This window comes from Mustela lutreola, chromosome 12 (assembly GCF_030435805.1).
Source record: "Mustela lutreola isolate mMusLut2 chromosome 12, mMusLut2.pri, whole genome shotgun sequence".
NCBI lineage: Eukaryota > Metazoa > Chordata > Mammalia > Carnivora > Mustelidae > Mustela > Mustela lutreola.
This window is the reverse complement of record NC_081301.1, coordinates 90548781-90575039: the sequence shown is the minus strand read 5'-3', so window position 1 is coordinate 90575039 and position 26259 is coordinate 90548781. Positions and strand designations below refer to the sequence as shown.

At 44.7% G+C, this 26259-nt stretch overlaps 1 protein-coding gene across 1 annotated transcript in view; it reads left to right on the top strand.

The window, feature by feature from the left end:
* The first annotated feature begins 19581 nt into the window (after positions 1-19581).
* PGM5 (phosphoglucomutase 5) overlaps positions 19582-26259 on the top strand; it is a 202862-nt gene continuing 196184 nt past the window's right edge. Inside the window, exon 1 of the mRNA XM_059141446.1 lies at positions 19582-20333. Within this exon, the coding sequence (XP_058997429.1) occupies positions 20073-20333 (261 nt within the window). The 5' untranslated portion in view covers positions 19582-20072. The remainder of the gene's footprint in view (positions 20334-26259) is intronic.

Here is a 26259-nt window from a genome sequence, read left to right as displayed (position 1 = left end):
AAGCTGGGAACTACGTCACGGCATTTTTACAGTAAGAAAAATAAGAATATACAAGAGCACGGATGGAATACCTTAAATATTTTAGGACGCACCCCCCCCACACGGCCTCCCCCCCCCCCCACCCCGCCTTAAGATGCTTGTTTCAGCTGCATCTTGTCTGTTGGCCTAGAACAGTTCTTGGAATGAGTTTGAGGTTTGATCTTGTATGGCCCATCTTGCTAGCAGGGATTCTCAAAAGGTGGTCCTAGGATCAACAGCACCAGCACGGAACTCCTTAGGAATGCAAATTCTCAGGCCCCACGGGAAGCTCTTCGAACCCTGGGGTAGGGCCAGACCATCTGTGGTTTCACTAGCCCTCCCGGTGTTCCCGAGGCAGTTAAAGCTTGTGTCTGTGTTGGCTGAGCAGACTTTCCTCGTAACCTGCCAGCTTCTTACAAGCTGAGGCGTTTTTAAAAACTCCCAGGCCGGGATGCCTGGGTGGCTCAGTTGGTTGGACGATTGCCTTCGGCTCAGGTCATGATCCTGGAGTCCCGGGATCGAGTCCCGCATCGGACTCCCAGCTCCATGGGGAGTCTGCTTCTCTCTCTGACCTTCTCCTCATTCATGCTCTCTCTCACTGTCTCTCTCTCAAGTAAATAAATAAAATCTTTAAAAAAAAAAAAAAAAAAAAAAAAAACTCCCAGGCCAAACCTTAGACACTTAGATCAGAATCTCTAAGAGGTAGGGCCCAGACATCAGTATCTTTTTTTGTTTGCTTGTTTCTACAGGTGATTCTAATATGCCGTCAGGTTTGAGAACCATTGATCTAGACCAGGGCTTCTCACACCCTGACTGTTCACTTGAATCAATGGAGACCCGGTTGTAATACAAGTTTGGATTGAGTAATAGGATGGGGCCTGAGCTTCTGCCCTTTTTACAAGCCTCTGAGGCACACTGCTGCTTCCGGATCACCAAGCACACTTGGAGAAACAGGGACATGGGGTGCAAAGGAAATAGCTTTGACTGAGGTTTGGTAGATCTGGGGTTAGAAGGTGGAGGAGGAGGGGCCGTTTTCTCACTGAGAAGGCACTTTGGGACTGGCAAACCAAGCAGGGGACTCCATACAAGATACACGGAGTTCTACTCAGGATAACTTACTGATGGGGGTGAGGAGGGATCATGCGAGTCACAGCCTAGAACTAGGCAGCCGTTCTCCGCAAAGTCTGGACCTTAGTCCTCAGGTTTTATAGAGTGGGGGGCATGCAGAAAAGCGTTGCTGTGAGATCAAAGGGGTCACATGCACCTAATTGACAGTTAACCTTTCGTTAGATCTTGTGGCACCGTCTGTGTGTCAGGAAGAAGAAAGACTGTGTTATTTTTAAGCCAGAGCAAGACTCCCCCATCCCAGCCTTGGTGGGCAGTTCCAAGGTACATGTATTAATCACCCAGGGGCTCAGAGCATGTAACCTAAGAGAGGACATGACCAAGATGGCAGGCCAAAGATGGAGTTGCTACTGTCAGCCCTTCTATACCTGGCTTCCTATCCATGGCTTACATTTCTCTGGCCGCCATCTTGCTTGGACTGCCATTTCAGTTCTCCAGGCCAAAGTCCTCCTTCCCTCCCCCATAGGGAGGTTGAGAACACTGAATGAGTAACACAGAGTTGTTTCCCACGTATGCGTGAAGCCCGTGCCCCATGAATTTAGAGTGTGTGGAAAAACATTTAACATTTTTAATAGTTGTTATGAGTACTTAGGGCAAGTGACACTGGCCTTCAATATATACAGTAGCTATAAAGCTACATTTTATTTTATTTTTTTAAAAGATTTTATTTATTTGAGGGGCACCTGGGCAGCTCAGTGGGTTAAATCCTCTGCTTTGGCTCAGGTCATGATCTCAGGGTCCTGGGGTTGAGCCCTGCATCGGGCTCTCTGCTCAGCGGGCAGCCTGCTTCCTCCTTTCTCTCTGCCTGCCTCTCTTCCTACTTGTGATCTCTGTCAAATAAATAAATAAAATCCTTTTTTCTTAAAAAAAAGGATTTTATTTATTTGAGAGAGAGAAAGAGTACAAGTGGGGTGAGGGTCAGAGGGAGAACCAGACTCCCTGTTGAGGATTCTGGGATCATGACCTGAGCTGAAGGCAGATGCATAACGACTGAGCCACCCAGGGGCCCTAAAGCTACCTTTTAAGAGACATGTTCCCTGCACTTAGAAACTGAGGCCATCTGAATAAATAATAGTAGTCCTTGACAAACAAAATTAATGAAGGTAGGATGAGAAGGACTCAAGTTTGAGAGATGGTGAGAAAGCAGATACAGAAAGACCTATGGGAGCTAAAAAAAAAAAAAAAATAGCCCTTGATGTTGAGTGGCGGAATGAGATTATATGTTAGATCATTTGAGGGGTAGGTATCCTGCAGCACTCATACTGCCTTCAGCGGTGAGGGACTTATTATTCAAAAAATATTTATTGAGTGCTTCCTTTGCATTGGATACTCTTTTGGTCACTGGAGAGAGAGAAATCATTTATTTCTATAAGGAAATTATAGGAGGGCAAGAGGTCATGAAATAAACTAATATACACTTTTTAATTTAGTAGTTCATTAGAAAATATGAAAAAAAGTCTTGTTCACTAACAGCAAAGCCACCCTAACACAATAATTCATTCATTCGTGAATCACAATCAGGGAAAGTCCAAAATCTCCACTCTGATAAATTCTAATGGATCAGCCACGTTTACCAGACATAGGGAAAGGAGCCAGGCTCCCGTGCCTGGGATGATTTCTTGAACGGACTTTGTGTAGTTACGTTATAAGGATGTCTGTGACAACCATTAGGACACAGCTCAATGAATCTGAAAGTCACCGATTCTGACTCAAAATAAGAATTTCTTTTTCTTTTTTGTTTTTTTTAAAAGATTTTATTTATTTATTTGACAGACAGAGATTACAAGTAGGCAGAGAGGCAGGCAGAGAAAGAAGAGGAAGCAGGCTCGCCGCTGAGCAGAGAGCCCGATGTGGGGCTTGATCCGAGGATCCTGGGATCATGACCTGAGCGGAAGGCAGAGGCTTTAACCCACTGAGCCACCCAGGTGCCCCCAAAATAAGAATTTCTAAGGTTCCTAAAAGATGGGGGAAGGAATCCAGCATCATTCAGCCATACCTCGTGGCCCTTGGCCTCTGCGCCTGAGCCTGTGTGGAGCTTGTCGATGGTCACTTTCTGTTTTATTTATTTAACACACTTTGGGAACAAATGACTCAGCCTCCTCTGGGCTTCAGTGTCCTCCCCCGTGAAATAATGGGATTGGACAGTCACCACATCCTCTGTAGGTGTAACATTTCGGTACCTATGATTTTAAATAGTAGGAGGGGTGTCTAATGGGAAACACAGAGGGGAAGGGCTGAGGGCTTATTAAAGTGTAGTTAGACGCTGATTTGTAAGAATAGCATTTTAAAAAAATGTCTTTGTCCCGTCAAGGTTTAGGATCCTACCTGATTATAGCATCTGGAGGAGGGGGTGTGTTAAAATGTGATAAAAAAAGACTTTGTTTGAACTTATCCATAATGCCGATTCTTCTCTTTGGTCTGAAGGTGTTAAAGCTGTTGAAAATGTGCCCTGAACTGGGTCTAGCCCAGCAAAGTGAAGGTAGAGTCAATGTCGGATGAATTTAAATAATGTAGCCAATAAAAAGAGTGACATAAGCACCCCCTGTATCACCAACACCCATCTAGAAAAAGAAAAATCCTCCGTTTTTAATTGTTGGGTTTGGGGAATTCAATGCAGTCGTACTGGCTTACGCCTCTCCATTCTGGCTCGCTTGCATACAGAGGCATGGAGAGGACTTCTCCAGGCAAGCCTCCCTTGCCAAGCCTCCCTTGCCTGTAACCTGACATCTGGAGATAGAGGTCTAAGATTTATCTTACTTTAACCAAAAAGGAGCCAAAGGGAGGACAGAAATCTGATGGCTTCACTGCTCCATGTGGAAAAGAAACAGACTGGGTGAATTTGTGTAGGATCCCCAGGGAAAAAACGTCTTCGTGCTGTATTTCTTTTTGACCTGGAAACCCTGAAAACAAGTCAGTTACAAGCTGGAAGAGGCGGTTCCCCAGGTCTGGATTTGTTTGAGTTTCAGGGACAGCCTTGATTAGAAAGGAAGAAATGCTTTATTTATATACACCAGATGGAATGCAGGGTTCCCTGCTCTGTCTTTCCAGGCACCCAGAGCCTCTTGATGAAAATCAGTTGTCTCAATTAGGAGCCGTTCCTTGTTCGGCAGAACCTGATATTAACATTTCCTCTGCCGGATTTGCTGGCATCTGTGTGTTCCCTTCAAGTGATGACAAACTAATTGCAGTGGTTTCCTGTCACCAGCATAGTCTTCCTGCAGAGAAGGGGGTAGGAGGGGTGGGCGGGGGCAGGTCAGTCTTTCTGGTGAGCCAGGTCCCCAGCTTGCTTTCCATTACTGACGGGGACTGGTTTCCTTGCACCGAACGGCTCTTTACTGTAAGTGGTGCTGTTGGACCATCTTCCTCGTGTTCACTTGCCATCAGTACCCTCCGTGCATTCAGCGGCTCATTTGATACCAAAACGTCTATTCCTTTTGATGACTAAAATAAACTTTCTTTGTATGATACTCCCTTCCTACTGGGATTCCGTGGAGGCAGCTCTGACTCCTCCTAGTTTGCAATCTTGAGATTTCTTTTAGATGTGATCAAAAAATTAAATAAAGCAGTATGGGTAATGTAGTGGTACCTTCTCGACATGCCTTTCTGAGAGGGAAGCTGGGGGCCAGCCAGTGATGTAAAGAGACAGTGTATGAGCAATGGGGGAGGGGACCACAAATGGCAGAAAGTGAATGATCATTTTTATATAAAAGAAGTAAAGAGGCGCCGGGGTGGCTCAGTGAGTTGAGCTTCTGCCTTCGGCTCAGGCCATGATTCTGGAGTCCTGGGATGGAGCCCTGGAGTCGGATCCCTTCTCAATGGGCATTCTGCTTCTCCCTCTGTCCTTCCCCTGCTTGTGCTCTCTCTCTCTCTCTCTCTGTCAAATAAATAAAATCTTTAAAAAAATAAAAGAAGTAAAAAAACGAAACGAAACAAAACAAAACAAAAAAAACAAAGAAAAAGGGGGGGGAGGGAGCCCAGAAAGGTGCAAGGAAAGGAAAAAAGAAGATGTGCTTTGATGATGAGCCAGAGAGGCTATTATGGGCTGATTCCATACAATCCATTTTTTTTTTTTTAAAGATTTTATTTATTTGAGAGAGATCACAAGTAGGTAGAGAGGCAGGCAGAGAGAGAGGAGGAAGCAGGCTTCCTGCCAAGCAGAGAGCCTGATGCGGGGTCTCGATCTCAGGACCCTGGGATCATGACCTGAGCCGAAGGCAGAGGCTCTAACCCACTGAGCCACCCAGGCGCCCCCATACAATCCATTTTTTTAAGCCAGACTTTAAAAATAAATTTGTATGTGTGCACGTATTTTAGGATAATTGCATGTATATGTGTATTACTTTTATATTTAGTGAATGGATGTTCTTTTTCTCTCATGGACTCCTTCCCTAAGTCACTGACCCCTGGCAGTCCTGTTTACCTTCTCCCTCTTTCCAGAACCACGCGGGACAGCTGAGCTTCACGACCCCGGCCCTGGGAGGGTTCTGCCGTATAAACATTGGATCTCCACGTAGCCCACCTTTTAGAGAAAGCGAGTCATGTTTTTAAACTTTGTATTCTGCAGTGCTTATTTAAAACGAATATGAGACATTACGTCCCGCCCCTCCACCCCGCCAAGAGGAGTGAGCTTAGTTGTGGAGGTCATTGATAAACTTGTTCTTCCTCCCGTGTTAACAGTCAGGGTTCTGTGGTCCTGGTAAGGGAGTGACCACAGGACCTGGCCTCTCCCACATAACATATTTGCACCATTTTTTTTTTTTAACAGAAGGAAAATGCGGGAGGCTCGGTCTGGGGCAGTCTGGCAGGAGAGAGGGCTGGTATACTTGGTTTCCTTCTGTCACATGTTTGGTGAAATGAATTAGACTTTTAAATCAGGAAATTCAGCAAGATGCTTTAGATCTGTGCACAAAAGCAGTGGAGGATTTCCAGCTGGCTGGGGGTATGATATGGAAATGCCTTGCTAAATCAGGGTCTGGTGGATTGTTGCTCTCCTGGCGGGCTCTGTTTCTTGCAAGCTCTGTTCCACAAGCGAGCTGCGGATTGCATACAGAGTGCAGCGAGCGCGGGAACATAAGCATAGTCTTGCTTGTGGGAAGACCTGGGGGTTCAGATGTTTTTCATTAGGAGCTGGTTGTGAGCTTTTTCAGCTTAAAGGAAAGCAGCGTTTTTAGTAGGAAAAGCCTCCTTGAGCTGTCTTCTGTTTCTGGAGACTCTTCCACAAGGAGGCAAGTCTTTAGCATCAAGTACTGTTAACGGGGGTTCTTTGTGCAGCAGAAACTCTGCGGGAGGATGGGAAAGATGGAGAAAGATGGAGAAAGAGGATGGTTATGGACTTCAACACTTTATTTAGAAGCTTTTGGTTTTACAATAACCAGCCAAGACATAGGCACTCACTCTCGATGAAAATGTTGCCTTCCCTTGCAATTATAGATAGCTCTAAGACTCACGTGGCCATGCAGGAACCCCCCCATGATGACTGCTTTTTCTGGTTGGACATACAATATCCAGATTATCAGACAAATATTGTCTCAGAAACAAATATTTTATACCATATTGATCCAATCACCAGCACTTTCCAAGGTAAGGCCTGCCTTCTCTTTTCCCTCCATGTGTAATTTTTGTTTGTCAGAATCAGCTTTGCGTCAGTTCTGTGGATTGGCTCTGATGTCACCTGAACAAAGTTCTTAACATCCTTTTTAGACAGAAAACACAATTTGACCCGTTTCTGAGTTCACATATCGGTTTTCTTGCCTGTGGATATCAGGGACTCTCTTGGCGGTTGCTGTATTCAAGGCTGGGTTATATCGGGAGCTTGAGACACAGTGGGGTGGGAATGGAGTGGGGGGGCAGGACTGCCCAGACTCAGGGTGCAGGCTGGCAGGTGTTATCACAGGAAATCCTGGCAAACTCAGAACCTTCAGGTTCCCATATGGGAGAATTAACCGCCTACAGTCTGCCTGGCAGTGTGTGTCCAAAGAAAAGCCGGATGTGTGTTGGAGGAAGGGACCAAATCGGCAGTCATCGTCATATTAAAAACAGCTCACATGAGCTGGTCTTCTGATGGCCCATCAGGAGTTGAACTTAGTAGAACAAAGTTAGGGAGGTTCAAGGGAAAGCCCCCCAGGTAGGTTTTCTTTGTCACATCCTGTCTGGCCTTTCAGTTGTTTGTCACTATTTCTCAAGGATGCCCCTGCTCGCTCCTTCGGACCCTCAGCTTCAGTGCCTTGCCTTTTGGAAGGGTGTGTGTGTGTGTGTGTGTGTGTGTATGTGCTGTTGGCAAGTTTCCTGGTTGTTGGCATATGTTTAGCCTTCTAAGAATTCTGTTTTTATTTTAATTCAGGAGCTCTTGGATAAGAGCAGACCTTTCTAAGATCCTAAGTGAAAAATCTGAAATGTTGGAATTTCATGACACGGAGAGAGAGTTTGGGGCAACTTAGCTTTCCAGGTGAGCCTGGCATGTGAATGATTACTTCTTCAATGCCTCAAATATGCCTTTCATTTAGGAGATCAATTCTTCATCCACTTTTTCTAGCGTTTGGGACAATATATGTAGTGGTAAAAATTGAATCAGAGTTGTGCTGTTTGCTAGCTGTGTGACCTTGGGCATTTCACGTAATCTCTCCAAACCTCAGTTTGTAAAATAGAAGTAATAATGATATCTTTTCAAAGAGCCATTTTTTAAAAAGATTTATTTATTTATTTTAGAGAGGGAGCCTGCGCACTCAAGTTGGGGGAGGGGCAGAGGGAGAAGGAGAGAGAGAGAAAGTCTAGACTCTAGAGAAAGTCTGGGAAACTCCATGCTGAGCATGGAGCTGGACACGGAGCTCGATCTCAGGACCCCAAGATCATGACCTGAGCCGAAATCAAGAGCTGGCTGCCTAGCTGACTGAACCCTTCAGGTTCCCCTTTGCAAAGAGTCTTTGAAAGAGTTTTTGTGAGCTTCAAATGGGTAACACACACACACACACACACACACGCACGCACGCACACACACGATCTCCTTGTTCTTCTGCACAGAGGATCTTCTTTAAGGATAATAAAAAATCTGGAAACGTTTGGTTGCCTCCAGGGAGTTAAGCAGGAGCAGGGTTGGAAAACGTTTCACTGTATTGTCTTCCTTATTTTTGGAATTTTGGATCATACGACTGCATAACGCATGTAAAATATAAAAATTAAAACATTCCTAAGTAACTTACCAGGAATTTGGTTATCATAAAGAAATGCCACCTTGCTAGTAGCTCTTGTTTACTCAGTGCAGGGCTCATGTTACCACTGCCCCCCAAGGTTTTGGGGGGCATAAACATGCACATTGTTCACAATGATTTGGCCATAAACATGCACACTGTTCACAATGGGGCACAGACCCCATGGGTGTGTGTTATAAACTATACAGAGCATTCCTTTGTATGTTTCTAAATATTACATAAATGACATTTCAGTTTGTCACTTTCTTAAGTCAGTAAGGCATTTTTCCTCCTGTTCCTGGAAAATTCAAGGAACTGGACCAGAGAATAATGATGTATTAGCTAAGGTTCTTTTGATTGAAAGCAACAGAAACTAATTCTGGCTTGCTTAAACCATGGGAGGATTTAATGAAGAATATTGAGGAATCATAAGTATCGATCCCATGACTGGAAAATGGGAGGTTCAGGGCAGCTCCTGGGACATGAGCCCCAGGTAGCTCTGGGTTCAGTCCTTCCCTCGTATGTTATCAACAGGGCCAAATCACAGTGACCCCCCCGCCCCCCGTCTCTCTATGTCTGGAGTCCACTCTTCAAATTTCAGAGACAGTGAGAGAATCCAGTTGGGCCGGATATCCCTCCCTGGGCCAACCCCCTTTATTTGGTCAGGAATGCAGGATTACATAGTAGGTTCATAACCGTGGAGAGCCCATCCGGCATTACTGGGGCTCTTCCCAGTAGAGGGGAAATTGTGAGCGGGTCACCTAAAGAGGAGACAACCATAAGTGAGCGGAGAAAATGTAGAGATGAGAAGGAAAGCTCTGTGTTGATGATTTCTTCTGAAAAGGAACAAAGAGAGAGTATTTCCATTTGAGAATTCCTTCTTGGCATTTCTTGAGAAATTGATACGGACTCCCGTATTCTGGATTCTGAGTAAAATCAGTTGAAAAATCAGGAAAATTGGCACAGTGTTATAATTCTCCTAGGAGAATTAAAGCCTAATAGTCCATAGGGAGATCTTACTGGTTTGAAGTCCACTGACTTCAAGTTGAAAGCAAGAGCAGGAAACATTGATGCATGGAGTCAAAGTTCAAGGTTGACATTTCTGGGCTGGGGACAGAACCCCTAGGAGAGAATTGTCAGTGGGACTTTCTTGTATCTGTTCTTCTAAGTGGGTGTTCAGAGCCTTGTGGATAGGGAGTCAGTCTTGGGGATAAACATTAAAAAGCTGATGTGCTAGTACTTTTTACATGCATGGTGTTCTAAGAAACACCAGCTTTGGGAAGCAAAATATGTCCTTAAGTTGACTGTTCTGACTTTTGCCTTTCTGTAGTGCTCTTAACCTTGCCAAGAGATCCAAATATTACAATATTTGGATTCTACTGGAGAGAACAGTTGATGATTTGTGGGACTAAACTGTCATTTAAAGAATGATAACAGTTAACTATTTTGGTATTACTTTCTAATTTCTAAATGATGTTTATTTAGCTTGTATTTTATTCATTTCTTTTGAATGTTTTCTATTATCCTGTGTCTGTATTAGGTAGAGACCATTTTTATGTTACTGAGTTTTATAATCTTGTCACAATCTATTGGTTCATAGTAATGATAGCCATGTACTAGTTGTGATATCAGTTTTGAAAAAGAAGACCACAGAACCTTTTTCATATAATCCTATTATAGAAAAGTGTTTCTATGCTTATTATTATGGCTACTTCTTTTTCTTTCTTTCTTTCTTTCTTTCTTTCTTTCTCTCTCTCTCTCTTTTTTTAAGATTTACTTATTAGAGAGAGAGAGAGTGCGTGCGAGTGTGTGTGTGTGTGTGTGTGTGTGTGAGCCGGGAGAGGGCTGGAGGGAGAGGGAAAAATCCCAGACAGACTCCCGCTGAACCTGAGCGGAAATCAAGAGTGGGCTGCTTAACCGACTGAGCCACCACCCATGTGCCCTGTGGCTACTTATTTTTCAAAAGCATCTAAGTAAAGTGTTATGAAACTTATGGAATGACCTGGATTCTGGAATCCCTGAGAATTCTCAGAAATTCCATCCATTTCCTAATTCTTGAATCCCAAGGATTAATTATCTGTCCAAAGTTTGGATGCAGACTAAGGGAGTAGCATGCTATGTTGGTTACCTGGTAGGGTTAATGGTGAAGGGTTATTGTTTATCTCTGAGCTACTCTCATTAGTGATATCCCCAAGTAAGTCAGACTCCTTGGGGTACCAAGATACACAAAGACAACGGCTATTGGGAAAAAAGAAACCCGGGTTGATTTCAGTTCCTGCTGAAAGTTGGAAAAATCAATTCCATGAGAAATGAGAAGTGACCCTCTTCTGTCTTCCAAGGAAACATTAGAAACAAGAGGCAGAAAAACGGTGAACAATGAAGGTTCCCCTGGGCTTCCAGTTGAAACTGATCATCCTGTTTTAATCCAGGAAGCCCTGATCACCAGCATCACTTTGGGGTTAAAAAGTTGTGTCCAGAAGACCCCAGGTTAGAAGGCAGCTGTGTGTGCATTGCTTCTCTGTTTGGTTGAGTTAATTTTCAAATGAGTGTGCCCTCTGTAGATGTGCTCTAAGGGAGTAAACTAAAGACTGGAGGAATCTCCTGGAGAAAACTGAACTCCATGGGTAGGGCATGTAGAATTGTTGGGGACAGTGGTTCCTGACACATGGGTGAATGAGATGAATCTGGGCCTCGGGCTAGCCCAGAGGGGCTGACAATGACATCTGCTCACAGACCCAAAATGGGTTGGTCCTGATGACACAGTATGTCTTTTTCTTTCTTCCTTTCTTCTTCCCTCCCTCCGTCCCTTCCTTCCTTTCAATATTTATTTATTTATTTCTGGAGAAAGAGAGAGAGCACAGGTGCGCGAGCCAGGGGAGGGGCAGAGGGAGAAAGAGAATCTCAAGCAGGCTCCCTGCTGAGCACGGACCCGGACCTGGGGCTCCAGCCCAGGACCCTGACCTGAGCTGAAATCCGGAGTCTGCTACTCAACAGACTGAGCCACCCAGGGGACCCTGGATTTTTTTTTTTTTTTAAAGGAAATATAATTCACACAGAGTGTTATATTAGTTTCAGGTATATGATCGAATGTTTCAACAATTCTGTAGTTTTATTCAATGTAGTTCTATTTATTTATTTATTTAAAATTTATTTATTTATTTGACACACAGAGATCACAAGCAGGCAGAGAGGCAGGCAGAGAGAGAGGAGGAAGCAGGCCCCCCACCGAGCAGAGAGCCCGATGCTGGGCTTGATCCCAGGACCCTGGGATCATGACCCGAGCCGAAGGCAGAGGCTTTAACCCACTGAGCCACCCAGGCGCCCCATGTAGTTTTGTTTTTTATAAAAGATTTTATTTGTTTATTTGAGAGAGAAAGTGGGCAAGCAAGAGGGAGAGTACGAGCAGGGGAGAGGGAGAAGCCGACTCCCCACTGAGCAGGACTGGATTCGGGACTTGATCCCAGGATTCTGGGATCATGACCTGAGCCACCCAGTTGCCCCTACTCAGTGTCCTTTTAATCCCGTTTATCTATTTCAACCATCCCTCCACCCAACTCCCCTCTGAGAACCAAGTTTGTTTTCTGTATTTAAGAGTCTGTTTTTTGTCTTTTTTTTTTCTTTGTTTTATTTCTTCCACATCTGATTGAAATCATATGGTATTTATCTTCCTTTGACTAACATATTTCACTTAGCATTCCACCCTCTAGATCCATCCATGGTGTCACAAATGGTGAAATCTCATATTCTTTTTATGGCTGAATAATGTTCCCGTGTGTGTGTGTGTGTGTGTGTGTGTGTGTATCTCATATCTTCTTTATCCATTTATCCAGCGATGGACACTTGGGTTGTGTCCATATCTTAGTTATTGTAACAGAGAATTTCATATTAGCCATGCAAACTGACCCAGACTTCATGGCTAAAAAAATTCATTCATTAGGCAGGAATCCTGGCTGATATGACATACTTGATATTTAGCTCTATGATGTAGGTGGATATAAAATAGCTTTCAAAAAATGTCTTTACAGGGGCACCTGAGTGGCTCAGTTAAAGCCTCTGCCTTCAGCTTGGGTCGTCATCCCGGGGTCCTGGGATCGAGCCCCGAGTTGGGCTCTCTGCTCGGCGGGGAGCCTGCTTCCCCCTCTCTCTCTGCCTGCCTCTCTGCCTACTTGTGATCTCTGTCTGTCAAATAAATAAAATCTTTTTTTTTTTTTTTTTTTAAAGATTTTTTTATTTATTTATTTGACAGAGAGAGATCACAAGTAGACAGAGAGGCAGGCAGAGAGAGAGAGAGAGGAGGAAGCAGGCTCCCTGCTGAGCAAAGAGCCCGATGCGGGGCTCGATCCCAGGACCCTGAGATCACGACCTGAGCCGAAGGCAGCGGCTTAACCCACTGAGCCACCCAGGCGCCCCAATAAAATCTTTTTTTAAAAATGACTTTACATAGGGATGTTAGATATTTATCCGGAGATTGGCCTTATATGGGGGGGAAGAGGATTCCTTCCTAAAACCCAAAACAAAAACCACCCTAGAAAAATGCCATGTAGGCTATGATTGCAAATGACTCACGGAATGCAATTTAGTGGAATATGGAAAATACATTTCCTTTATAATAAAGACCTCAGTTCTTTCTTTTCTGAAGCCTTAAAACCAAAATTCAGCTATTAAAAAAGTGTGGAGATAGCTTCAGAAAACCTTTTGCCTTTTATGAAATAAGGACTTTGATCAGATGACTCACAAACTTGTCAGCCACCCATTACTGTGTATCAGTGATGCCTCTAAACACAGTGGGGGACCCCTGGAGATGGAATATTCCTTTCTGGCCCACCAGTGGCCTATTGTTTTTTAGATAAAAGTGAATTAAGATGAAACCTTTTGCTCTCTCCAAACCACAGTTTTTACTAGCTAGTCAATTAACATTAAATGCTTTCCAGAGTTGTCCCCCGCCCCCACAACCCCCAGCAGGAGCACACACAGTAGGCAGGAAACCCCACCTGAAAGCATTTTCCATCAACTTCTCGTGCTGACCTCAGGCACTTCTGACAGCACAGAGTTCTCCTAGGCTTCCCGTGGCTACCTCCAAAAACAAACTCTTGAGTGGAGCTGGAGCTCCCAGTATTAGGCTGATGGCTTTTTTTTTTTTTTTTTTTTTTAAGATTTTATTTATTTATTTATTTGACAGACATCACAAGTAGGCAGAGAGGCAGGCAAAGAGAGAGAGGAAGGGAAACAGGCTCTCTGCTGAGCAGAGAGCCCGATGCGGGGCTTGATCCCAGGACCCTGAGATCATGACCTGAACTGAAGGCAGAGGCTTAACCCACTGAGCCACCCAGGCGCCCCAGGCTGGTGGCTTTTTTTGCTTACAAAGCAGTTAAAGGTCAGTAAAACTTTTTTTCGTCTTTACTAGGAGTTCAGTACTCTGCAAATGATGTCCTACTGGATATTGTGCTGAAAAAAGTTTATTAGCCATAATCTAGGACTGCCGTCAAAGACAATACTGTCTGATACTGTAAGGACCCATTTTATATTTTTATATTAGCCAGAGGCTTCCACTGAGGTTAAACAATAACTTTGTTGTTTAACCCTTAAACTGTTCCTGCTCCCCTTCCCCCAGGGGACTTACTTAAAACACATCCCGGAAACCAGCTCCGGGTAACAATGGGTAACAAAGCCCAGATACGAGGGTGGGTCAGGCCAGGTGGAGACATCCATCAGTGGGGGTTGCATACTGTCTCCCTAGCTACCAAGGAGTATGCTGGCCGCCCCCGCGCCCCCCCCCCTGCCGCCCTTTGGGAGCCTTTTGGGCGCCAATCCTAATCAAGGTGTTATAGGCTGGTTTAAATGTCTACTAGGGTAAATTGTAATTCAGTTGGTCACCTGCATCACTGTGGAATTTCCTGTGTGTGTTACAATCTCACTGGTCACCTGTGCGTGCCCAGGCCCGACGGCATTGCCTTTGCCCTTAAAATCTAGTCTGTGAAACAGAGAAGGGTCACCCTCTCTTGTAAGAGATGCGGCCCCAAACGTTCGGTTAGATTCTTGATGCTTGGCGCGAAAAAAAGCTTTGCTTGACCTTCGCTTTATATCAGTCCTGCTCCTTTAATCACGGACCCATTATTGGGGTGTAACAATACAAAGATTCAGAATTATTATTATAGTAATAGGAATTATGTTGGTACTATTTCAATAATTATTTAATGGTAATATTTAATAATTTAATAAATAAATTTAATAACTTAATAAATTTAATAATTTAATAAAATTTAAAATTTATAAAATTTATAATATTTACTATTCCATTCTAGGCTCCATGTGAAGCAATGTGCCATTATTATCTCTCTGCATATGATCATGGACCATGGGAGGTAGGTAGCATTATATTCATTTTCCAGATGCAGAAACTGAGGTTTAGGGAGGGTAAGCAGCTTGTCCAAGGCCACACAGGCAGTCAGTGATGAAGGTGGGAGACAGAGTAGTAAAGCCTGACATACAAGAACATAGAAAGCAGTGCACAAACGTTTGCAAGATACACCTGCGACATGCCTTCGTCCATCTGGTGAAGTTTTGAATATAGGTGAGGTTCAGTGGGGTGGAGTCCCGAGCCCACAGCCAAGAAAGAATTCTTGGGACGTCTTTGGTGCAAAATGGTGGTTTACTAAAGCATGGGGACAGGACGCATGGGCAGGAAGAGTCACAGTCACTGGGCTGTGAGGAGTGGTCCATTACATACTTGCAGGGGTGGTGTCAGTCTCTAAGGAATTTTGGAAGCAAGGTTTCCAGAACGTTGAGGCGCTAGCTGTTGGGAAAAGGTCATTTATTACCATCTAATGAAACCTTAGTCATGAGACCCTTCAGGTGTATATATCATCATATGCTTGGGGATGATTGCCAGCACGTTTCTTGGAGGGTTTCGAGATAAAGGAAGTTTCCAAAGGAATTTTTATATGTTGAAGTAGACTTACAGGATCCTGGTTGCGGTGGGAGAGGCAGCCAGGCTAGGATTGCCTTTTTTTTTTTTTTTTAAATATTTTATTTATTTATTTGACACACAGAGATTACAAGTAAGCAGAGAGGCAGACAGAGAGAGGAGGAAGCAGGCTCCCTGCTGAGCAGAGAGCCGGATGCGGGGCTCAATCCCAGGACCCCGGGATCATGACCTGAGCCAAAGGCAGAGGCTTTAACCCACTGAGCCACCCTGGCACTCCTAGGATTGCCTTTTGCACTTAGCATGGTATTAAGGTAGAGGCAGTTCAGTCGCTAGAGGAATGTCACTCTGCCTGTTTCAAGGACTTGTCAGTGGCTCTAGATAGTAAGGAAATCGAACAACTTTTCTTCTGCCTCTGTTTCCCACATACATTCCTCGAGCGTTCACTCAGTGGCCTTCTGGGGAGGGGGCTGGAGAAGCAGCAAGTTCTGTTGGAATTATGATCTGTATTTCCTTTGCTAGGGAACAGAGAGGTTTGGTGGAAAGCGGTGTGTTTTAAGAGAAATATGTAATGGACTTTCCCCATCACCAGAAGCTCTTGGGGCAGATTTAAAATGAGTACATCCAAGATGTCCGCCCTGGAGATTTTCTACCTGCTTTTCTGCCTCTTGTCCTGCGCTTTTGGTATTTCTTCTGCTCTTAGCATCAGTGAGTCAACAGCCTATTTTTAGCATTCCCCGTGTGCACAGACGTGGACCCTGACTGAACAGGTGTGTGTAATCACCACAGGCCAAATATGCGTGCTAGTCTTTCCTGCTAGCAGTGGGTCGGGGTGGTGGTGGTGTACGGGGAGGTGTATGGAAGAATGGAACATATAAAAACAAATCTATAAATATATTTAATTCATTTTAAGTGTCAAAATCTCTCAAGGGAATTTTTTTTTTTTTTTTTTAATTGGGCAGTTCAGCCTGTTCCCCTTGGCACCTTCTGATAAGTTCATACAGGAAAGCCTGAGATAAATTAATCTTTTAACGCCTCACAAGTAAAAAAGGAAGTTATAGAATGATGTAGCTGGAAAGGACCCCAGAGATCTAAAGTGTTTCATGGAATATTCATGTCCTTGATCTGTTAATAAGTGTTTTGCCAAAGACCTTACTTGACCATGGTCAGATAAGATGTGGAAATGCTAGGTTAAAGGTGAATAGTTTTCTTTTCTGTGGAACCTCAGGGTCTTTAATATGCCAACGTGCTTTGTGAATCTGCAAAACTCACTCCACACCCCTCCCCCTCCAATTCTTTCTGTAGACAATGCTGGTCTAGCTTCTATGAAGATGGTGGCTGACACCTTTTTGAGAGCCAGGAAGTCCCAAGGGGAAGGAAAGATAGATCAGTTGCTCCTGTTACATGCCAGGAATTCTCAGTGAGATGCCTTTCCCCTAGAGGCTCAGAGAAGGCTGAGAGACACCTCAGCAAACAGGCCTCCCCTTCATTGTGAACCACACTGCAGAGAAGTGCCAGCCTAACACAAAGGGGTGACCCGCCCTTTAAAATCTGGAAAGTGTATTCATCCCCTTCCTAGCCCCCTGGGGACAGATGAAGGGGAAGGGGGACTGTCTCCAGGCCATAGTCACAAGGCTACTCTGGGGCTTTCCCTGGACAAAGTGGGCGTGTGAGTTTGAGAAGAATCAGTTTAAAAGCTCGCAGAGGTTTTCGTAGGAAAATGTGCATTGCAAAGCTCCAAGAATGAAGTAGAGTGTGGAGGACTTCCATGTTGCTTGACCAGGCAGCTCTGCTTTGTGAGGTGTTGGGAGGCACTCAGGTTCTGAGGAAAGTCCTTTGGGAAACACTGATCTAATCCGACCTTCTCATTTTACTGTGAGCCCCTAAGGACAAGGCATTTCTTCTGGGAGCCCGCTCAGGTTCCTTTTTCCACCACTGTAACACAGTTATTGGAACAAACTGGATCAACTTTGAGGGCAGCTTTGAAGAGATTTCTTTAGTTCCTAAATCCCTTTTATACATTTCAAGGAGAAATTGACTCTATATTTCTTGAATTTCTGTTGTCAAAAACCACAGATTAATTCAACCAATATGCATAGAATGTCACCTATGCCCAAAGGCCCTTTCTGTGTCGTGGTGGTCCCTGCAAAGATATAACTGAGTTCTTGGTACAGAGAGCATTCATAATAATGATAAATATGATATCAATGGCGATACTGTGAACATCTTTTAACGAATGCCTTTCTGTGTGTCAGGCCCTAAACCATGCACTTTAATCCTCCCAACAACGAGTGAGGTGAGGATGATAATGATTCTTATTTCACAGTGAGGACACTCAAGTGAGGAGAGGTTAAGGAAATACTCCAAGGTCACGTACAGCTGGCAGAGAGAAGGCATACATAGAAAGGCCCGTGAGTGTTTTATCAATGATGCAACGTGCTGTATGAATTTAGCGAAAAGAAAAATAAGTTTTGAAAGGCTTGATCAGTGCAAGTGTCAGTTATGTGGAGGACAATTATGGTTGCTTGCCCATCTCTCCTCCCTCTGGGGAACAACACCCCCTTACTTTGGAGGAACTCCAAAGACACTGTGGGGTCTGGCTTTGTGGTTGTGCACTTTGCCTTGAGCTGGACCAGAGTCTTTGGAAATATGGGGATTAGAACCAAGGGAAGAGGTTTCCCTCTCTTAGTTGGTATAACTGTCAAAGCTTCTCTGAGATATGGATGCCTTGGCCCTAGCCCTGTGGAAGGAGCTAGGCTTTGGTAGGAGAAACAGTGTTGGAGGTGGAGAGATAGAGAAGTAGATCTTCTGGTCATCTTTGAGGCCAAACCTTTCTCTTCTTTACAGGGGGCAGAGGATTTGCTAACTTCTCTTTTGGGAATGATATTGCCCTTCCCTGCAAAAGAAAAATGTTATTAGACAGTGATTTAAAAACCCCTATGCCATAGGGAGGTACACAGATCCTTAGAAGAGTGGAGGTTCTCTCTGTTGGGTGCTACAGGGGAATGGGCTCTTGGGGACCCAAGGAAAACAAAAACAAAAACAAAAATATATTAAAAAAAAAAACACACCTGAGAAGTCCCAACAAGATTCCATTGGTGGCTACATTGGATTCAACTCATACTTCAATGATATTAACAAAAACAGGAGCGGCCATACCAGAATTCCGACTGACTGCAAATGTCGTCTTAGCCACTCCCTTGGTCTCACAGGAAGCCTCCCTTTTCTCCTCTGTAAAATGGAAATGATATGAATGCCATGCTTTCTTCTTTCCCTTTGAGCCTACAGAGAGAAAACAGATGCAAAGCCTCTGTGTGCAAAACAGCATGGAAGTGTGACCTCCTGTTCACACTCATTTTACTGTGATCAAATGCTTTTCCAAACCTGCAGCAAGTCAAGCTTAGTCCCAGCAAGTGGACAGTATTTGCGGGGAGAAGAAGCAGGAGATTTCAGGACAGTAGCCTTAGTGGGTGCAAAAATGCTTGGAGAGTCAAAGGTGATAGAAGCCAAAAAAAACCACAAACCCAAACCCAAAACAAAATAATAGTTTCTTCCTGTTCCGGTTTTATCCTTTCGGTCCATTGTCTCTCCACTTCTGTTTTCTATGGAGTATTTCTTGGTTTGGGTTTTGGTGGGCTTTATGGAGACAAGGCAGACCATCATCGCTTGCCTCCTGCAGAATGAGAAGATGCATGGAAAGGACCCAGGAGAGTTCCTGGTATCTTGTCCTTGTTTGAGTTTATTCATTCATTCGTGGTAGGGTATTAAGAAGGACTCTACCCTTCTCCTATGGAAAGTGATTAATCCAGGCCGGAAGCTCAGCAGTGTGGACAAACTGTGTGGGACCAGCCCGTTTCTAAGCAGGAGCTGGGCTAGGGAGGGTGAGGAGTAGAAAGAAGAAAGAAATAGTGTCTGTGTTGCTGTTGCAACCACCACAACAAACCGGGCGGGGTGGGTGGGTGGGGGGGGCGGGCAGTTTCCACGCTGCAGATCACGCTGCCTTGAGAGAGCCCAGGGAAAAGTGCGGTCTGCTGGGTGGGTCCTGCCGGTTTCAAGGGCCTGACAGTCTGTGATTCCCGGCAACAAATGGTAGTGGTGGGGTGTGTACCCACACACACACAGACACACATGCAACGCTCAGCCTCCAATTTCAGCGCTGGCAGAAGATAACAATTCTCAGTTCTCCTTTCCAGGGTTATTTTTGGCCCGGGGCTGTTCGCTGGTGGCAAAAGGTTCAGCCCCCTCCCAACTCCCTCCCTCGTCCTTGTTCAAAAGAGAAACTTGGGCTTGGAAAAGGCTCACTGGCAGGGAGACCGGGAGACAGGGCTGCGGTGGGAGGGGAGAGGGAGTGGGGGTCTGGGAGAGGTCCCCAAGTCCGGCTCCAGCTCGCCCCCGCCCCCGGGCTGTTTTCTAGCAGAGGGTGTGTGCGCTCGGGAGCGAAGCGGTCACCGGGAAGGCTAGGGCCAGGCGGGCGACTGGGGTCTCCGGGGTCGGGCTGGCCAGCCCTGGGAGTAGGCTCTGGGACATCCCCCCTTAAGTGAGTCCAGCAGGGTCCGGACACTGCCGGCGCCTCGGGGGACCCGGCTCCAGAGAGAGCTGGGCGGGAGCAAACTTTCTTGGAAGGTAGAGGCCAAACTCTGCCGGGGCGGCGCGGAGAGAGGACTGCCGGATCCGCGGGAGGGCGCAGGGCTGCGGAGGGGGCCGGGGCCGGGGCGCGAGGCGGAGCCCGGGCGCGTAGCCAAGCTGGTGGGGAGCAGGGGGGCCGGCGGCTGCAGATTCCCTCCGGCTCCCGGGAGCCGCGGCAGGACCGGCCAGGAGGCGCCATGGAGGGGAGCCCCATCCCGGTGCTGACGGTGCCCACCGTGCCCTACGAGGACCAGCGGCCGGCCGGCGGCGGGGGGCTGCGGCGGCCCACCGGCCTCTTCGAGGGCCAGCGCAACTACCTGCCCAACTTTATCCAGAGCGTGCTGTCGTCCATCGACCTGCGCGACCGCCAGGGCTGCACCATGGTGGTGGGCAGCGACGGCAGGTACTTCAGCAGGACGGCCACCGAGATCGTGGTGCAGATGGCCGCGGCCAACGGGGTGAGTGACCTGCCCCCGCTGACCCTAGCCTCTCACCGCGCCGCCGCCACCGCCCGCAGCCGCTGCCGCTGCCCTCGGTCCCGGCCCTGCCCCCTCCTGCCTGCCGCCCCCCAGCCCCGCAGGCCCAACCCCTACCGCCACTGCCACCCCCACCCCGGCGCAGCGGCTCCCCCAGGCCCTCTCCTTGAGGTCCCCGAAAGGCCTTTAGGGTTCCGCTTGGAGGGAACCTGCCACATCGCCCTGAGCTCTCCCCCGCTCTCTGCCCATGGCCCGCACCTGCCCGGGTTCCTTTTGGGCCTCCTCTTCCCCAGCCCTTTAAAACTACCGGTTCCCACCGGTTTACTACCCTGCCTTCCCCACCCCCACTTCTTTGCTCAGCTACCAACATAGTGGTCCCCCCACCACCGCCCCTTTCCTTCTTTTTTCTCCTGTGCCCTGTTTGCAGTCCTCTTCTTCCCCCTCTAAGTTTTGGCTCTCCCAGATCTAACAGTAGTGTCTCAAACACACGCGTGTACACACACACACACTCCAGTGTTGATTCCTGGCATGTTTAGCGAGAGTGGACTTTTAGTGTAAGTGGTTCGTTAACCCAGTGGAATTACTTCACTATTCATCTGGTTTGTGCAGGGCTGGGGTGGAGGTCAGTTCCGTGCCACACAGCCTCTCTGCCCTCAGTTCTGTGTGTGTCATTGGGGTGGGGGGGAGCGGTATCTCTCAACGATCTGAAATGAGACTTGCTCTGCCTTTCTCAAAGCAATTCCTAACTACTCTGCGAAAGACTCTGGCAGCTGATAGCATTTTGTGCCTCTTCTCCCTTTCCGATTTCATCCTCACTTCCTCTCTCTTCTCCCACCACCTCTGCGGACCTTGGAGGTTTCTCCTCTTCCTTCCTTTCTGTCCTACAGCTAGAAACACCTTCTGGCATCATCCGGTACCCCCTGTTCTCCTTCCCAAATCCCGCAGCCTCTGCGCACTTCTGCAAGAGGGACACCGCACTTCAGCGGTCTTTGTGGGAAATACTGTCTAAAAGAGTCATCTGAGCCAGAACCCCACGCGTAGCACATTTAAGTGGAATCCCTACCGATGTATAAATGAGTGTGAACATTTAAAAAAAGTGAAACTAAACAACCCTCTGGGGTGTGGATTCCCTTTCTCCTTCCCGACCCCATCCTTTTATTTTCTTTCCTCTCTATCTTTTTTTTAGTCTTTGGTGTCGTCCGTGTTCCACCTTTGTGTACTCTGATTCCCCTCTTGCAGAGTTTTAGGGGTGGGGAAAGTAGATTTTTTTTTCCCCTAAATAAAATAACCCAAAAGCATTGGGAGAAAGCACTGAGCGGTGATACGGGTGGTAGAGCTGGGATTTCCAACCTCAGAAGACGATGTGGCTGGTGATACAGCACTACTATTTCTCTCTGGCCCCTAACTTGGGATCGATCAAGGTTGGCTTGAATCAGGGAGTTGGAGAGAGGTTGACAAATAGTCTTACTCTTGTCTGACAAGCTGTTCCCATGGAGTGATGGAGGATAAGGAGCCTTGGGAGAGGTAGGGCAGCTCTCCTACTCCTTGCTGGGGCAGTTTTTTTTTTTTTTTTTTTTAGGGAGGGAGAAAAACATCCACTTATTTATTGTGGGTGAGGATATTTTTGAAGCTCCAGTTGTCGATTTGCATGGGCAAGGTATTGCCATGCTTTCTGGTTTCTTGGCACACGTTCCCATCAAGTCTCTTCAACTTCTTACTTCAACGCTTCTCTGATAACCATATCTTATTAACTTTAAGGTGGAGTTTATTTTAGGCAATAGGTAGCATATGTTAATAAATGGTTAAATCAGAGCCACGCTTAATCTCGTGGTTGTTACAAGGGACAGAATGACAAGTCATAACCCACACAGAAGCACCATCTCCTAAATAATCTGAAAGTGTTATTTCCAAAATGGGTGGGTAGGAGTGAAGGGAATGGCCAACATTTATCAAAGGTTCAGGCAGCCAATTTAAACCAGTCTTCTCATTTTGTTCACCTTCTTGAGGGCTTTTGCTCGGGCAAATGAACAATCAGAAGGCTGGCTTCAGGAGAAAGGGGGTTCACCATGAGCAAAATTGGTCTTGAATGATGGCAAATTGATAGGAATGAAGACCCTCGGTTCCAAAAACTTTGCCTCCCTTGATTTCCCATTGGATATTCATAAACGGGTTAGAAAAATAGTACAAAAATAGTATTTATTCTCTTTGCACTGACTTGAACCTGAGTGAGAGGGCTGCCTCTCTGTATCTGAAAGATTTGGGGTTTGATAAAGTTAATTTTACTATGCAGTTTAATATAACCAACTGTAGTTGCTCTTTGATTATATAATTGCTAGAGGAGGACAGAAGTTTGGAATTTCCAAAGTGATGAACTGCCACTTATATCTTAATATATCATAGAGTTTGAAATAGATTCTCTGACATATAGCCAGTACAATTCGGGATAAACATTTTTTTATTGTAAAATTCTGAATACTTCAAACTTTCAGAAAAGCAGAGAATAGATAAATGGCTTCCATATGCCCACACCCTAAGCTGTTATTATTTTTCCTATATCTGTTCCATCTTTTTTGAGGGCTAAAGTATTTTAAAGTATATTTTAAAAATGACGTTTTATCCCTAAGTTCAGTATGGATCTCTAAAAACTAAGAACAATGTTCTTGATAGTTACAATGTCATTACCATCCCAAACAAAATTAAAAAAAGGATTTCTTCATTTATTACCCATCCTACATTAAGATTCCTCAATTATTCTGAAATGTCTTTTATAGCTGTTTTTTCAAACTAGTTTTCTTCTAATCAAGGAACACACATTGCATTTGGTTATGTCTCAAGTCTTTTTTAAACTAGAAAATATCTCCCTCCTTATTTTTTTCTGTTCATGCAATTGACTTATTGAAGAGACAGGGTCTGTTGATTGTCCTGTAGAATGCCTCCCTCAGCCCCGCTTTCTGGAATTTTCTGATTTTTTTTTTTTTATGGTGTCATTTAACTTTTCATGATATTCTCTGTGTGTGTGTGTGTGTGTGTGTGTGTACTAAAATTGAGTTCTAAAGGCTTAATTAGATTCAGGCTCAACACTTTTTTTCTTTTTTTGGCAAGACTATTTCGTAGGTGGTGATGTATATTCATGTTGTATTGTGTTAGGAAACAATCTCAGGTTGACCAGATGTTCATGGTTCTGAGATGACTATAGGGCTGTTGTGGTGATTGCCTCTGCCTTCCAGTACTTTCTCCCTTGGAACTGGCCAGTAGCCTGTGGGGTGAGGTTTGTACCATGTGAATATCCAGTTCCTGTCATTCTTGACTCAGTTGTTTCAGCTTCCATTAGCGATTCAGGCTTGAGTGAATTATTTCATTAGGGGTTTCAAAATGATTTTTAATTCTCTAATTCTATCTGCGTGCTTCAGCTAGCATTTTTCTAAAAACTGGGCATTTCCCTCACTATTGGGCTATCCTGTAATAGAGTTCCTTCTGGAAAAGCAGAATTTATGTTTATTTCCCTCTCTTTTTAAATTATCAATTTTCAGTCAGGATTTGGCAAAATAGCCACTTGAACTCTTGACACACGAATTTGTTTGGCTTTTCTTTTGCTCTTTTTTTTTTTTTTTTTTTTTTTTTTCTTTTGCTCTTTTGAGTTTCACTGTGAACTCTTGAATTTTTATATAATCATTTTGAATGGATTTGTAAATTAGTGAGAAGATACTTATACCTGTTTCTGTAATTTTTATGTGGCTGTGCAAACTTATCTAAAAAGTCCCCACGGGGCGCCTGGGTGGCTCAGTGGGTTAAAGCCTCTGCCTTCGGCTCAGGTCATGATCCCAGCGTCCTGTGATCGAGCCCCGCATCACATCTGGCTCTCTGCCCAGCGGGGAGCCTGCTTCCTTTCCTCTTTCTCTGCCTGCCTCTCTGCCTGCTTGTGGTCTCTGTCTGTCAAATAAATAAATAAAATCTTTAAAAAAATAAATAAAAAGTCCCCAGAAGTATTATAATTCTTTTTTTAAGATCCAGACTGTCATACCATATAAGAGTAAAGAAAAATATCTACTAAGTATGAGAGTAAATAGCACATTTAAATGAATTGCAGAACTTAGTTTGTTACCAATATAAACTTAGTTTGTAACTAAGTGATTTTTTAAAAAAAGATTTTATTTATTTGACAGACAGAGATCACAAGTAAGCACAGAGGCAGGGGGTGGGGGTGTGGGAGAAGTAGGCTCCAATGTGGGGCTCCATCCTAGGACCCTGAGATCATGACCTGAGACGAAGGCAGAGGCTTTAACCCACTGAGCCACCCAGGTACCCCTGTAACTAAGTGGTTTTTAAAAATTATTTCTTTTTCTATCTGCTTTAGATACTTCTCAGGGGTTTAGATCCTCTAGGTATCAATTTATTTTAATTTCATAAAGATTTCAAGAGCTAAATGTAAATAATGGCTACATTATGAATAAATGCCTTTGCCTTTTTCTGGGTGAATCCATCTGTGACTAAGGGCATCTCTTTCTCCTCTTTGTTCTCATCTTTTTTTTTTTTTAGTCCTAAAGTACCTTTAATATTGGACAGATGGCAGCACTGTGCTTGAAGATGTTTCTGACTTTTTCTAAAGTTTTCTATCTCTGGAGATGACACCATATATATATGTGTGTGTGTGTGTGTATACACACACACACACACGTATGTATATGTATGTGTGTATGTACATATACATACACATACACACATACATATATATGTATATCTCATCACAGTCCAAAAAACTTTTTATATATGTATATATCTATATATATATCTCATCATGGTCCAATAGAACTTTTAGAATTTTTTTGTTTTAAAGATTTTATTTATTTATTTGACAGGCAAAGATCACAAGTAGGCAGAGAGGCAGGCAGAGAGAGAGGAAGAAGCAGTCTCCCTGCTGAGCAGAGAGCCCGATGCTGGGCTCGATCCCAGGACCCTGGGATCATGACCTGAGCCGAAGGCAGCAGCTTTAACCTACTGAGTCACCCAGGCGCCCCACTTTTAGAATGTTTTGAGAGGAAGGAAAGTTTTTGTAATCTACCCAAGCCACTAGCCACATGTGATTATCAAATAGTCAAAATGTACCAAATGTGACTGAAAAACGGAATCTTTTTATTTAATTTTAATTAATTAAAATTTAAGTTTAAGTAGCTGTAAGTGATTAGTAGCTACCATACTAGGTAGCACAGCTCTGTAATTTAGCATTTAAAATGTAAAAAAAATTTTTTTATGGATCCAGACTATTACAACAAAAAGCAACTATAAATTAAATAAAGGTAGGTCACCAAACACTGCAAATGCATTTTATTAGCAAACCCAAACCAGATTTCTTCATGTGATGATAACCACACTGTCTTCTGACCTTAGCCTGGGAGACAATGAGGTATGGTAGGAAAAGCTCCGTATCAGCAGCTGGAAAGCTCGCTTTCTTTTCCTAGCTCGGCCATACAAGTTGCAGGGCAAATGTTTTAGCCTCTTGAAATACCTAGAAACCACTTGTTTCTTCATCTATACATTGGGAGGAACAGCAGGGCTGAGTTATCCTGGGAATCAAATGAAAGCATTATATAACATCCATAGCTTTAAGAAATATAAGGGAATATTATTATGGTCAACTGAATATTTCTCCTAAAATAGTGATTTGATTTGCACATATTGAGTAAAACAACTTACAGTTCTGTTGCAAGTTTTAGCCAAGAGAAAATCCATTTGTTGATTAGCCACACAGTGTGCTGGCCATGTGATGATCAGCAATGGTAATAATAATATTAGCATACAGCTCAGCTTACAAGAACTTCTCAATGCCTTGTGAAATCTTTTAGAGGTGGAGGGTGAAGTGCAATGGTACGAAGAAGGCTGTGTCGGTGAGGAACTGGGGTATGCCTTCCAG